The sequence below is a fragment of the Gracilinanus agilis genome, chromosome X (assembly GCF_016433145.1).
Source record: "Gracilinanus agilis isolate LMUSP501 chromosome X, AgileGrace, whole genome shotgun sequence".
Lineage (NCBI taxonomy): Eukaryota > Metazoa > Chordata > Mammalia > Didelphimorphia > Didelphidae > Gracilinanus > Gracilinanus agilis.
The window spans coordinates 60,903,599-60,917,056 of record NC_058136.1 but is presented as its reverse complement, the minus strand read 5'-3'; the positions used below and the strand labels follow the sequence as shown (position 1 = coordinate 60,917,056).

At 48.7% G+C, this 13,458-nt stretch overlaps 1 protein-coding gene across 1 annotated transcript; it reads right to left on the bottom strand.

The window, feature by feature from the left end:
* Window positions 1-8,935: 8,935 nt before the first annotated feature.
* On the bottom strand, window positions 8,936-12,669 carry SLC7A3 (solute carrier family 7 member 3). Its single transcript, XM_044682610.1, has 11 exons — window positions 12,300-12,669; window positions 11,947-12,102; window positions 11,677-11,854; window positions 11,170-11,282; window positions 10,767-10,989; window positions 10,467-10,606; window positions 10,248-10,350; window positions 9,869-10,056; window positions 9,561-9,727; window positions 9,221-9,329; window positions 8,936-9,074 (listed from the first exon to the last, which is right to left on the bottom strand). Exons 1-11 carry the CDS (start codon window positions 12,667-12,669, stop codon window positions 8,950-8,952), a joined length of 1,872 nt encoding a protein of 623 aa, XP_044538545.1. The 3' UTR covers window positions 8,936-8,949.
* Between the last annotated feature and the right edge of the window lie 789 nt (window positions 12,670-13,458).

Sequence of the window (13,458 nt, the reverse complement as noted above, 5' to 3'; positions counted from 1 at the left end):
GAAAATCTAAAACAGCAAAGCAATATACTAACAGAAAACATAAAGAGAAATGAAGCAAATTCTGAGCAGAGACCGATACAAATAAAAAAAGTAAGTGAAATAAATCTCTAAGCATTTTTCTGGAAAACTATCAAAATGAATAAACAATGAGCAAATCTAATACAAAAAAGAAAACTCAATTCAAAATGAGAAATTAGAGGAAGAAAGAGATAGCAATGGGGGCAAAAGAAATCAGGAAATGAGAAAGAACTGTTGGAGTCAGATGCAGATCAAAGTAGACTATCTTTCACATTAGTCTACTTACGGTTTTATTTTGGGGTTCTGGTTCTATATCAGTATTCTTTTCAACAATGACCTACATGGAAGTATATTTGCATGGTAACACATGTATAATCCAAACCAAATTGATTACCATTTCAGAGAGGGGGAAGGGAGACAATTTGGATCTTATAATTTTGGAAAACATATGCTGAAAATTGTCATCACCATCACATGTAATTGGGAAAATAAAATATCTTTGAATAAAAAAGGAAAGAAAAGAAAAAGAAACCAGGAAAATGCAGCCCTATAATAATTTGATAATCTAAAAGAAATAAATGATTATATATGAAAGCATAAGAAACCAAAATGAATAAACTAAATCTAAGTAACCTAAATAAATAACCTTACCTTCTCAGAAGAATTAGGCCATTAAAGACCTGTAAAAATGCACTGGGCCTAGATGGATTCAGGAGTGAAATCCAGCCAACTTGAAAAGAACAAATAATTCCTATATCGTTTCAAAACAGAGTATTGTAGAGAGACCTGGAGTTGGACTGAAATGGCAATAATAGTGGTACCTACTTGTCAGGATCCTTGGAAAGAAATGCTCTGCAAATCTGAAAGTGCTATATAAATGCTAGCAATTATTATTATTAAAGAGAAAGATGGTGGTCTACCCAACTGTTTATATGAAGCAGATATGGTTTTAATTCTTTAATCCATTTAAGATAAAGCTGAGAAAGAGAAAACTATAGTCTGCTACTATGAATGGATATTAAAGCAAAAATATTAAATAAAATTTTTGCAAATACAATACAGCCATACATCAAAATAATTATCCATTGCAGCCAAATAGGATTTCTAAATGAAATAAAAAGAATGGCCCAAGACCAGGGAAACAAGCGCTATAATAAATCATGTCAACAAAAGAAAAAAATGAACCCAACATAATCATATCATAGGATACAGGGAAACTTTTGCTAAAATAAACCATTCAGGGCAGCTGGGTAGCTCTGTGGATTGAGAGTCAGGCCTAGAGACGGGAGGTCCTGGGTTCAAATCCAGCCTCAGACACTTCCCAGCTGTGTGACCCTGGGCAAGTCACTTAACCTCCATGGCCTAGCCCTTATCACTCTTCTTCCTTGGGACCGATACACAATATTGATTCTAAGACGGAAGGTGAGGGTTTCAAATAAATAAATAAATAAAATAAACCACTCATTTAGGTGAAACATCTTCAACAACCTGTGAGTGCAAAGCTATGGATACACCTGTGTGCAGCTATACATTACCACGCCTCTCAGGCTTAGCTAAATCTTAGCTAAAAATCTTTTTTTTTAAATCCTCACCTTCCGTCCTGGAGTCAATACTGTGTATTGGCTCCAAGGCAGAAGAGTGGTAAGGGTGGGCAATGGGGGTCAAGTGACTTGCCCAGGGTCACCCAGCTGGGAAGTGTCTGAGGTCACTTTTGAACCCAGGACCTCCCGTCTCTAGGCCTGGCTCTCAATCCACTAAGCTACTCTGCTGCCCCCTTAGCTAAAAATCTTTGAGAGCTTATGCATCACTCCTAGGCCAACCTGCTGTCCTGGCTGGTCCTCAGGTGACAGGCATACCTTACTCAAGTATACTAAAGAAGTCACTCAACCTTATTTCACAATGATAGCTTTGAAACACTATTTATACTTTATGTATACACACTACATATAATTACAACTCTATATGACTTTTATATAATTTATATAATTATATGTATAAATATAAATTATATAATAATACACATAAAATTATACAATTACAACTCTGCATAACTATTTCACAAAAGAGGTTGTTACTAAAAATTCCATTTTTAAAAACTACCTTTTTAAGTCTCATGATTAAAATCACAGATTTTTATTCAACACAATTTCAATGTGTCGGCTACACAGATTCAGTTACCCAAGGCCAAATCTCAAGTTCCTTCGACTGTTCCTAAAGTAACAATTTCAAATACCGTGTCGCAATTTTGGTCACTGTGCTCTAGAGACCAGCTTGTCAATGTCTCTTTGAAAATTGGGCCCCCGCCATCATGCCTGTTCAATATCAGTTTGTAAACTTAAAAAAGAACAAAAGCAATGTTGAAATTAGTGAAGAATAGAATCATTCAGTCAGCTAAGGTAAAACTATTAAAAAAAAATTGGGGGAAAATTCATCATTTTCTTTTAATGAATGACTGTTGAACTCAATAGAAACAAAACAGAATATTTTCTCTGTCCAATGTGTAAAACGACCAGAAAAAGACTAAAAGTTACAAACTGTTGACAAATTATACTTCAATTCTACTGAAAAATTTGGAATTTTCTATAAATTCTGCATGAGAATGGCCAATATGAATTATTAGCTTGTACAAAAAATTCTTTTGAAAGAGATTATGAAAAAACCCAGAGATATTCTATCAAGTGACCATATCTGAAATTTTTGAGCTTGACCCAGAGACGGTATTAAATGGTATAATGTGAATAATTCTCTGGTCTTGATGGCTGACTGGATTACTAGTTTTATGTGCGCTGCAATTTATATGGGTGTATTTTGATCACTGTCTTCCTAAATCTTACAAAAGGACTGCGGGTTGAGGGATTTGCTTTTTGAAGCCACTTAATGTTTTGTATGAAGCAGTGTTTTCTTGTATTGAATTTTGAACTTGTAAACTAGATGTTTTAGTCTCAAGAATTTAGATTTTTTTCCTCCCTTAGTAAACAGTTCTCACAATACAACAAACTTAGCAATAATTAGTTTAAAAAAAGAAAAAGAAAAGAAAACGGGGCACCCAGATATGATTTGGGGTTTTGGTCTTAAAAGACGACTCTATTACAAATATGAATACTATGGAAATAGGGTTTGAGTGATAACACACGTATAACCCAGTGGAATTGCTTGTCAACTCCAGGCAGAATTAGCAGTGGGGAGTAAGGCATATCCCAAAATTCCCATCTCACCCACTGACTTGAGGAGAATGAGTAAAAGTGCAGCCAATGCTGGAAAGGGAGGTCAGGGAGGCTGAGTCAAGAGCTAGGTCTCAGTGAGAGTCAAAAGACAAAAGGAGTAGGAAAAGTCCACAAAGCATTAAATATGAAAGAAAAATAGCAGAAGAGTAACTTGTCTCAGAACCATTTCCATTTGAACTCCCTCACACAAGATGCGAAGAAAGAGCTTTATAATAATTATACTACTAATGAAGGTTAAAAGCACATTAGGTTTTCTGGCAACAACACTACAGTATCGACTCATATTGGTCTTTCATCTAAAACAGGGCCTTCTTTAGCCTTTTCCATGCCACTGAACCCCTTGGGCAATTGAGTCAAACCTATGAATCCTTCTCACAATGTTTTTAAATGAATATTATATAAGACACAGGATCACAAGAGAAACCAATTAAATGGAAATAGTCATATATGTGTGTGTATGTATGTATGTATGTGTGTGTGTATATATATATATATTTTTTAAGGCTTTAAAAAGCTCTGATCTAACTTTTCATCACTTTTTATTTTTTTTTATTTTAAACCCTTAACTTCTGTGTATTGACTTATAGGTGGAAGAGTGGTAAGGGTAGGCAATGGGGGTCAAGTGACTTGCCCAGGGTCACACAGCTGGGAAGTGTCTCAGGCCGGATTTGAACCTAGGACCTCCCGTCTCTAGGCCTGGCTCTCAATCCACTGAGCTACCCAGCTGCCCCCTTCATCACTTTTTTAAACCCTCACCTTCTGTCCTGGAGTCAATACTGTGTATTGGCTCCAAGGCAGAAGAGTGGTCAGGGTGGGCAATGGAGGTCAAGGCACTTGCCCAGGGTCACACAGCTGGGAAGTGTCTGAGGCCAGATTTGAACCTGGGTTCGTTTTTAAGTGGGTTGCTATTAAGCCATGTCCCATACTTGGGCACTGGGTTTGGGGTTTAAACCAAAGCATAAGATTTCATATTGATCCCAATAACATTTCCTCTCGTTCAAGAGTCAGCCCATTATTCTAGGCTGTCAATATTCTTTTTTGGAGCCCAATTTTCTCTTCCAAATCTTCCTCTCATCCTTGAGCCATCCACAAATTCAAAGAGTAACCTTTCTATTGTTTCAACATGTTCATTAATATATAATAATTTAAATAAATAATAATAATCTAAACAGCACAGAACTAAGAACAAGAGCCCTGGAGTTTTCCATTACAGACATCCTTACTATAGTAACAATAACAACAACTAACATGCACTTTCTATGTGCATTATTAGCACTGTGCTAAGTGCTTTACAATTATTACCTCATATGAACTTCACAACAATCCTGGGAGGTAGGGGCTATTATTATCCCCGTTTTTTACAATTGGAGAAACTGAGGCAGCAGTTTGGTGACTTGCCCAAGGTCACACTGCTAATAATCATAAAGGAATGGATTTGAAATCACGTCCCTAGTAGCCTATAGAGTGACTTCGATCAGTCATTATGGCAACAACCAAACATTCTTTAGTCTTTCAAGGAATCTTGTTTTCATTAATCAGATATTCTCGTTAATTGAGAACCCCCCCCCCAGTGTTTTTACGCGGGTCCTCGGTTTCCACGTAATCATAATGCGATAAATGACAGGGACCTTCAAACTATGTAGAACATAATTCAGCCTTTCTCCGAGTAATTCCGGCAGCCCACAGGAAGATCTTTTCTCTCTGGGGGAGGAGGTAAAAAACTCTCCCACACTCTTGCGCCTTACCGTCTTGTGTGAAGATTGTCCCGGAACGCCGAAAGGTTCGGTGGCTCTGCTCGGGGACCCCCAGCCATTGTGTTAGGGTCGGGCCTTGCGGGAAGGTCGGCTCCATCACAAGACAGGCCTGCTGGAGCCGCCTCTCAGGAGCCCGATGATGGCCGCCACTTAACTTACCAAAGGTAGTTTTCTGCGCCCGCGGGTCAAGAACCTGCCCGGCTGCCAGCCAGCCTCACCTCCCCAGTCCCCCCACCCCCACCCCCCTTGCCATCAGAAAAAGAAGTCCGCCTCTTCGAATCCTGAGGATACCAAACGGCTGAAGCGCTGTACCTTGGAGGTCCTCGAAGAGAAGCTCCCCCTCCATTGCACGCTCCGGGATCGCCAGCCCCTGGGGGGGGGAAAGGCCCTCTTGAGCTGCCCTGGCCTCAGAGCAGCCCCTGGAGCCAGAAGGGGTTCCACAGGCCCCGCCCCTTCCCCCCCTCTTCCCCGCCCCTCAGGGTCCACGGGGCCCACGGACCCTCTATTGGACAAAGGGCCCTGCACGTGAGCCCGGAAGGCCGAATGGCGGCCACGGCCCGCGAGAGAGTTAAAAGAAGGTTGGCGCAGAGCCCTGAGCGGCCTCTCCTCAACCACCACCAAGGAGACTTCGAAGGTTTGAATAGTGCCAGGCAACCTTTTGTCCAGCCGAGACGAGGAACGTCCAGTGATTGGGCGGCCACGTGGACACGCTGCTTCCTCATTGGTCAAGGTGCCCCGCCCTCCCTACAGCCGCCGATTGGTGGGGAATGCTCCAATCGGGTCTCATCTTTCTCCCGCTAGACTGTGTAGCCTTGATCTCCCGGAGGGTTTGGCTCACGTTGCTTAGAGGGGTCCCCAAGGCCAAGGCTCAAGGGCCCTGGCTCACAGCTGCTTCATTATCTGGTGCTCCCCAGCAGCACTCACCTGACCCCTGCCGAAGGACCCACTCCGCCCAGATCCCAGTGGGCCTTCTCGGCCTCCCTACATGGAACCTCGCCACCCCGCCCCCAGGACCTTTCACCTAAAGGGGCAGTGGCTGAGGATCAGGGTGGAGCGTGGAGGAACCCCGGGAGTGCCAGGCACACAGGCGGGCTGCCCTATGGTGTCAGCAGGCCCAGGGCCGCCCCTATTCAGAGCCAGGCATTAGTCTCAATCACTCACATCCAGGCTTCCCAAATTGCACTCCCTTCCTCCAGACTTTTCCAGCCTGTGCAACTTTTGCCCATATTTCAACTCAAATGGACCCTTAGGCCTATTCTAGTCGAACCACTGGAGATAGCCAAAACAAAAGAAAAACAGTCTGCCTTGGAGAGAGAGCTTCCATCCTACTACCCAAAGAGCGGGAAGCCTCCTTCTGCTTCTGCTAACATCTCATGCTATTCTTCCCTAAAAGCACAAGCCCCTTCCTTTCCTCTTCCAGGGGGAGAGTTCCTGCCTGGGGTATTTTTGGTCTCCTCTCCTCCAGATGCTCCAGCCAACTTTCTAACCAGCATGCATTTCTCCATTGCACCAGAATTTGCACCTGGATTCTTCTGAGACCATGGGGTTAATATGACTCGATTTGCAGCTGTATAGCACTGGCAGGAAATCGGTGTTAAAGAGAAGCTTTTGTGTATGGGAGCCAAATGGGAAGGTTCAAAGCAGTGATGTGTACCTAGCACTTTCTGGAGGTTTATGAAGCCCCGTCCACCCAATTCATGGGAACTGGCAGCTCTTTGCCCAGCATCAGGCTTACTAAATGCTCATTGGCTGACGGGTAACAACAACCCTGAGAGACGGGTGTTATCCCCATTTTAGAGATAAAATAAAGCCTAGGAAAAATAAAAGGCATCAGCTATGATCACAGACAGGGAGGGCTCCTAAGTAACAAAGGGTTAAAACTTTTCGAGGCTTAAGGGTGGATGCAAACTGCAGAGTTCCTACTGACTTGGGGCATCTGTCCTTTCCTCCTTGCTCCAGAGTGTGCATTTTCTCATCATTTACTTGTGAGCTGACCGACCATGGTTCAGATCCTTGACACTTCACAGAACAAGGACTGTCCTTGGGTCAGTCAATCATGCTACATGCAAGAACTTCCCAGGGTAAACTAGAGGAGAGGAAAGGCCTAGTGAACAGATGAGTTGGGATGTAGCTCAGGGCAATCCCTTTGATCTGTCTGAAAAAGAAATGCTGAGGAGGGTTAGCCTGGAGCAGGGGTGCTACACTGGGCCTCTCCAACACATCCCCTCCTCCCCTTTTGACCACCTTCTAAGACTCTCAAGCCTCACACAGCTTTCACACAAGAGCTAATGCTGTTCAGGCCCACTAAGGTTTCTGTTCTAAATCTCTGTTCTTAATTTCCATGTTAAAATATTTTTAGAAGGTGGCTCATTGGGGCAAAAGTGATTGCAAACACTACTCCAGAATGCCAGAGTTTGTAGGCACTAAGCTGGTATCACTGGAAAGGACCAATAGAAGGGAAGCTTGTAGACTTTGAAAGCAAGCGGGGACCCCCACTCCCAAAAGTATGCTGGAGAGGTGAAAGAAGAAAGGAAAAACGAGGAAAAAGGAAGAGAAGGGGAAAGAATAAGCAATTACTATGGGCCTACTATGAACCAGGCACTGTGCTAAATGCTTTACAAATGTTATCTCGTGGCATCCTCACAATAACCCTAGGAGTAGGTGCTATTCTTATCCCATTTTAAATTTGAGGAAACTGTGGTAAACAGAGGTCAAGTTACTTACCCAGGGTAATACAGTTAGTAAGTGTTTGAGGCTAGATTTGAAGACAGGTTTTCCTGACTCCAGGTCTGGCGCTCTATCTACTATGTCACCAGCTGCTACTATGCATAAGATAACCCATTGGTTATCTGGTTGTTCCCTACCATAAACTGGTATGGTGATGGGGAAGGAAACACCTGGGAAGACCCAAGCATTACAGGATGAGCTATTGATGAAGATGAAGTTCCTGGTGGCACAACCGATGAAAAATGCAAGTGGGTTCAATGGCATGGAATCTCCCTGAAACCTCCCTCCCAACCTCTCCTCTCCAGGCTGAGAGCACCCTCTCCCCCAATATGGCTCAGGACTAGGAAAAGCTGTTCAGTTGTGCTCCAAGGAAGCAAGCCCTTGACTATCACTGACCCAGCTAGCAGCCAGAGCAGTCTTGGAGCAGCACAGAATGAGCCAAAGGCCCAAGTCACAAGTCTGCCCTTTTCTCCCTCCTCTTCAAAGACCCCAGCCCTCCATGCTTGTATCCGGAGGGTATTCTTTCCTTGATCTATTTGTCCTAGGTCAGTGTTGACGAGCCTTTTCGAGATCTCATGCCCAAACTGCAACTTCAAGCTGCCTGTGAGCACCATCACCCCCATCACCCCACACAGTGGAGAAGTGGGCAGCTGGACAGAGGGGCAGGGCAGGCAAAAAATGTCCTCAAGCACCATGGAGAGGGGGAACAGAGCAGCCCCCTCCCTTGCAGCTGGGGCACATGTGCCACGCCTTTGCCAACAGGCTCTTAGGTCTTAGGACTTCTATGTCCTCCACACTAAGTTGCCCATATATAAGGACGACTGATTCTCTCCCTGGTTTGAGGAGAGTGGAGTTCCAAGCACTCATCAGCCCAAGAAGCAAGAACAAAGGAGAAAGGGAGACCTCAAGAGTTTCTGCTCTTATTTTCCTCTGTTTAATTCAAAAAGCTCACAAAGTAGACAAGACAGTTAAAAGGGCAGACAAGAAACATCAAAAGGCCAGTCCTTGGATCACAATAAATACAGCTCTTTATGAGAACCCCCCACCCACCCACACACACATATGCCAACCCTTCCAGGGACCCAACAAGAGGCATCCCGGGCCTCATGAGCCACCTGGCCACAGCAGCCCAAGTCCCCTGTGACCCAAGAAGAGGAGCTGAGCAAGAATGCAAAGACAGAGGCAATCTCCAGTGTCATGCTGACTGCATCCCCAGGCTCTAAGAGTCAGCCAGAAGGGGCATCAGGACTGCTGACTTCAGGAGTTTGGGGCGTGATTGGAGGCGGGAGCACTGGATCACTCTGACCCTCCTGGCTGTTCCGGATCCCATAGATGAAGTAAATGGCAAACCCTGGTGGGGAAAAAGGTGGCTGTGAGGTAGGGGAAGAGTTATTCTCTTCACCAAGAACCCAAGAGACCTAAGAGGAAGATGAAGGAAGGTTGAAAGTCTGGTCCTCCAAAGGTACCTCCTCTCTCCTTCCCTGGACGGACACTTACCAATCAACATCCAGACCCCAAATTGGGCCCAGGTGTCAGCTTTCATCTGCATCATGAGATAAACATTGATAAAGATGCTCAGGAGTGGGAGGAGAGGGAGTGCAGGCACCTATGGGGAGAGCAGAACGACAGGTGTACCCAGAGCAAAGACTGTCAGATATATCATCCTCACTGAGGGTGCCTGCCAGGGAGAAAAGCAAATGGGATCAAGTAAGGGAATGAAGGCAGGACAGAAAAGGAATGCTAGCCTTGGCCCACTGTGGATCCCTGGTTAGTTCAGGTCTTCTGGAGTCTCTTCTCTCCATGTAGGCTGGAGAAGGGAACCTCTGAAATCTCTTACCTTGAAATGGAGACAAACTGGGTTCTGGGGCTGCCTCCAAATGACTATGGTGGCCGAGATGACTAGAAGCAGGAGGAAGGCACTCACAGTAACCCAGGCAGGGTTCCCGGCCATCAGCTCCTTTGACCAGTGGGCCAGTACCAGGCACAGGCCCGTCAACACCACAGCTACAGGGTGAGAAAGGAAAGGAAAACTCCGATGGAAGCAGGTGGCAGCATCCCAGGCCCAAAGCAGTCCCTCGCCAGGAGCCTTCGGCTCTGGGTTCTATCCTCTGGGCCCCCACCCCCAAGCCCCACTCCACTGCTCACCAAGAATGGAAACAGCCGCATAGACGATGCGGCCAGAGAGCTGGGTGGGTGTCAGATGGGATGGGCAGAGCAGGGTCTGCAGGGTCAGGGTCTCCTTCTCAGCCTCTGGTTCCTCCTTATCTTCCTGTGCCCACTGCAGCTCCACAGTCTGATTTACTTTGGGCTGCATTAGCTCATCAGGCTGGTACCTGGAGAGGAAGACGGGTAGCTAACGCTAGCTCCTATGGAGATCGTCCCCCTCCCCCCCCCCTTAGTATTTCGGACCCTGCCCCTCCCTGAAGTCTTGAACACCATTTGAAACAACACATGGTTTTCTCCAGGTGGGACAGGATGAGAGAACAAGAACCCAAATGGGGGCGGGGGGGGGGGGGGCACCTACCTGAGGATGAGAACACAAACAGCCACCAGGGAGTAGGCAAGCAGCGTTCCGATTGACATGAGGTCCACGAGATCAGTGAGCTCAAAAAGAAACGCCATCACGGCTACGAGTAGGAAAAAGGAGCCGTCTTGGCATGCCTCCACAACTGTGGGAGTTTGTGAAGCCGACTCAGAAGGAAGAGGGAAGGGGGGGGGGGGAAGGGAAGAAGGGATTTTTCACCTGCAATGATGCCCGAGACAATCGTGGCCACAAGGGGAGTGCGTGTACGGGGATGGATTCGGGCCAAAACGCGGAACAGAAGGCCATCCTCTGCCATGGCATAGATCACTCGAGGCATAGGGAACATGGAGCCCAGGAGGCTAGAGGGGAGAATGGAAGGTGAGGGAGGGACGTATAACATGGGGAAAGAACTGGCCTGTCCCCTCCCAAGCCTCTCTCCCTCCCTCCTGTAGCTCTGCAAGGGCCAAGTTATTGCCAAGGCTCTGACTGATCCGGACAAAGTACCCATTTAGCACTGACCTGGTAGAGAGGGCACAAAGGGAGCCGACAGCCACAAGGTATCGGGCAGGGGCCCACCCTACATAGCGAAAGGCCTCTGGCAAGGGGCTGTCGGGTTGCAACAGGTAGTACGGCATCATGAAAGTGAGTGCGGCAGAGACCCCAAAATAGGCCACGAAGCAGACCAACAGTGACACTACGATGCCCACAGGGATGGAGCGCTGAGGATCCCGGGCCTCCTCCCCTAGAGGATCAGAGGGTCCGGGGTCAGGGAAAATGTGGCCCTTCCCCTAGCCCTGAGGGAAGCTCAATCAGGAACCGCTTAAGACCCTCGGCCTCCCCTGCCCCCACACCTGCCCCCACACCTCCTAACATCGAGTGAATGTCCCGCCCAGGCCCCAGATGGTAAAGAATGGCATGTTACCAGTAGTGGCAATGCAGTCAAAACCAACAAACGCATAGAAACAGGTGGCTGCCCCACGAAGGATACCATCTGCACCAAATGGCACAAAACCCCCAGAGCCCAAACTTCCCAGGCTGAAATGGAAAAAGAGGAAAGAGGGGAATGAGCCAGAGCAAAGAAAGGGGCTCCTCCATCCCCCTGCCACCTCGTTCTCTCGCCTCTGGCCCATTCTTCCAGAGCCCGAGGGTTCGGATGCCCATCCTCGAACCCAAAGCTCTCTGTCTTATCTGGCCACCATTCTCAGAGCTCTCTAAGTTTGTGCCCAGCCGAGTGACCTCTGGAGTATCTGCTGCCCGCAGCAGCGATAATGACTGGAACGACGATGGCAGACATGCATGTGATTCAAAAGCCCAAGTGGGTCAGAGGCAGGATCCTGCTTGAGCTTTACCACAAGCCTTAAGGCAGAAAGGCTGATACCAGGGGCTGCCTGTTCCCCCCAAGGTGCCCGCGGCTCTGCACACACTTCACCTGGAAGTGCCATTCAGGCGAGAGGCAGCCTCTTGATAGTCTTTGTCTGTGAGATGCCAGTTGTGGACGTGACCCTTGATGCAGCCGGCAATGATGATAAAGCCCAGCACCAGCAGGTTCACACCTGTGAACACCTTGGTCACCAGCGCTGACTCACTGGCCCCTAGAGCCAGCAGCCCTGTGAGGAGTGGGGAGGGAGGAAGGGACCGTTAGAGGCGCAGAGAAGCCCTGGGCCTGGCTCCTCTACCCCCAGCCCTTTATTTCCCTCACCAGTGAGCAGCAGCACAAGGCCAAGAGCAAAGAAGTCTGGGTACTCGGCCAACTGGGGCACATGCATGGAGACACTGCCCCGGAGGGCCAAGGAAATCTGGTTCCCAATCAGATTGTCAAAGGTAGAGCTCCAGGCCCTCGCCACGCTGGCAGTAGCTGAGGGAAAAGAAGATGCAGGAGGGACTGAGGAAGGAGCAGGAGGTCACGGGGACCTCCTCCTTCACCCCTTCTCTCTCCTCGTGGGCTCTGCGTGATGCCAAGTCCCTTACACCCCCTGGAGCCCATGCAGGCCTTGGCTCCCCCACCCCCGGGGTCTCCTCCCTAGAGAGTCTTGGGAATCTCTACCAACTCACCAATGACATAGGAGAGGATGAGGTTCCAGCCGGTGGTGAAGGCCCAAAGCTCCCCGACAGTGACATAGCTATAAAGATAAGCTGAGCCACTCCGGGGGACCCGGGCCCCAAACTCAGCATAGCACAGGCCAGCCAGCACGGAAGCCAGGGCAGCCACGAGGAAACAGATCACGATGGCTGGGCCCGCTTTGTCCTTGGCCACTTCGCCAGCCAGCACGTAGACGCCCGCACCCAATGTGCTGCCCACACCTAGGGCCACCAGGTCCAGGCTGCTCAGGCAGCGGGCAAAGCGGCTCTCCCCCAGGCCGGGCTCCAGGGTCCTCCTCCTAACAAGCTTCTGCCCAAAGCGCCTCAGGGCCTGGCAGAGCATCTTTCCTAGGGCTGAAGAAGACCTACTTGAAGGCAAAGGAGCCAGGTTTGCTGGGGGTCACATCACCACCTGGGAGGGAGAGGATCCCCCAGCCCTCCCGGGAAGGGCGGCCTCCAGAGTCTGGCTCCCAGAGGCCAGGAGCAGATCTACCCCATGGGGTCAGGGACCGGCAAGTCTCCCTCCCAGAAGCCCGGACTGTCCGGGCTCCCTCCCTCCCTCGGGCCCAGGAGAGTGTGTGACACATGAGCAGAGCTGACCTCCCGGGATTCCGAGGCTCCAGAGTCCTCCAGGGCTCAAGCCCAGGCCCTTCAATTCTCACCTTAAGCACCGTAGATTGGATCTGCAGGGCCAACAACCCCGCCTCAAAGGGGCTCTCCCGACTACCTGGGGGCAAGATGCTAATCTCCCGGCCCCTCCCACCCCCACTGGGGGTCAATGGGCGTGGCCCCAAACTGAATGCCCGGGGAAGGGAAGGGAAGGGAGGGGGACAGACTCTACTCCCCATCCATCCTCAGGACCCACCGCCCAGGAGTCCCCGGGGCTCGGGGTGGGGAGGTGGGCCATTCCCAGCCCCCCAGGCCCCCAGCCCCCGCATCAGCCTACATGGGGAGGGCAGGGAGTGGGGGAGGAGGTGGGGCTTGGACACACCGAGATCCTGAGCCTCCAAAGCAGGGAGGAGGCCAGGGCTGCCCAAGGCAGAGGCGAGCTAGGAGAGTAGGGGCTCCAGGCTGCCAGCAACAGGTACTACTAGCCTGGCAGATGAAACAGCCAAGCAAGTCGGTTGGGCGG

Excerpts from the sequence above, each read along its gene's own strand:
- SLC7A3 (XM_044682610.1), bottom strand. The coding sequence starts at position 12,669 with ATGCTCTGCCAGGCCCTGAGGCGCTTTGGGCAGAAGCTTGTTAGGAGG. Across the intron at positions 12,103-12,299 it reads CATCCTCTCCTATGTCATTG|CTACTGCCAGCGTGGCGAGG; the intron begins GTGAGTTGGTAG and ends CTTTTCCCTCAG. Across the intron at positions 10,990-11,169 it reads TGACTGCATTGCCACTACTG|GGGAGGAGGCCCGGGATCCT; the intron begins GTAACATGCCAT and ends CTGATCCTCTAG.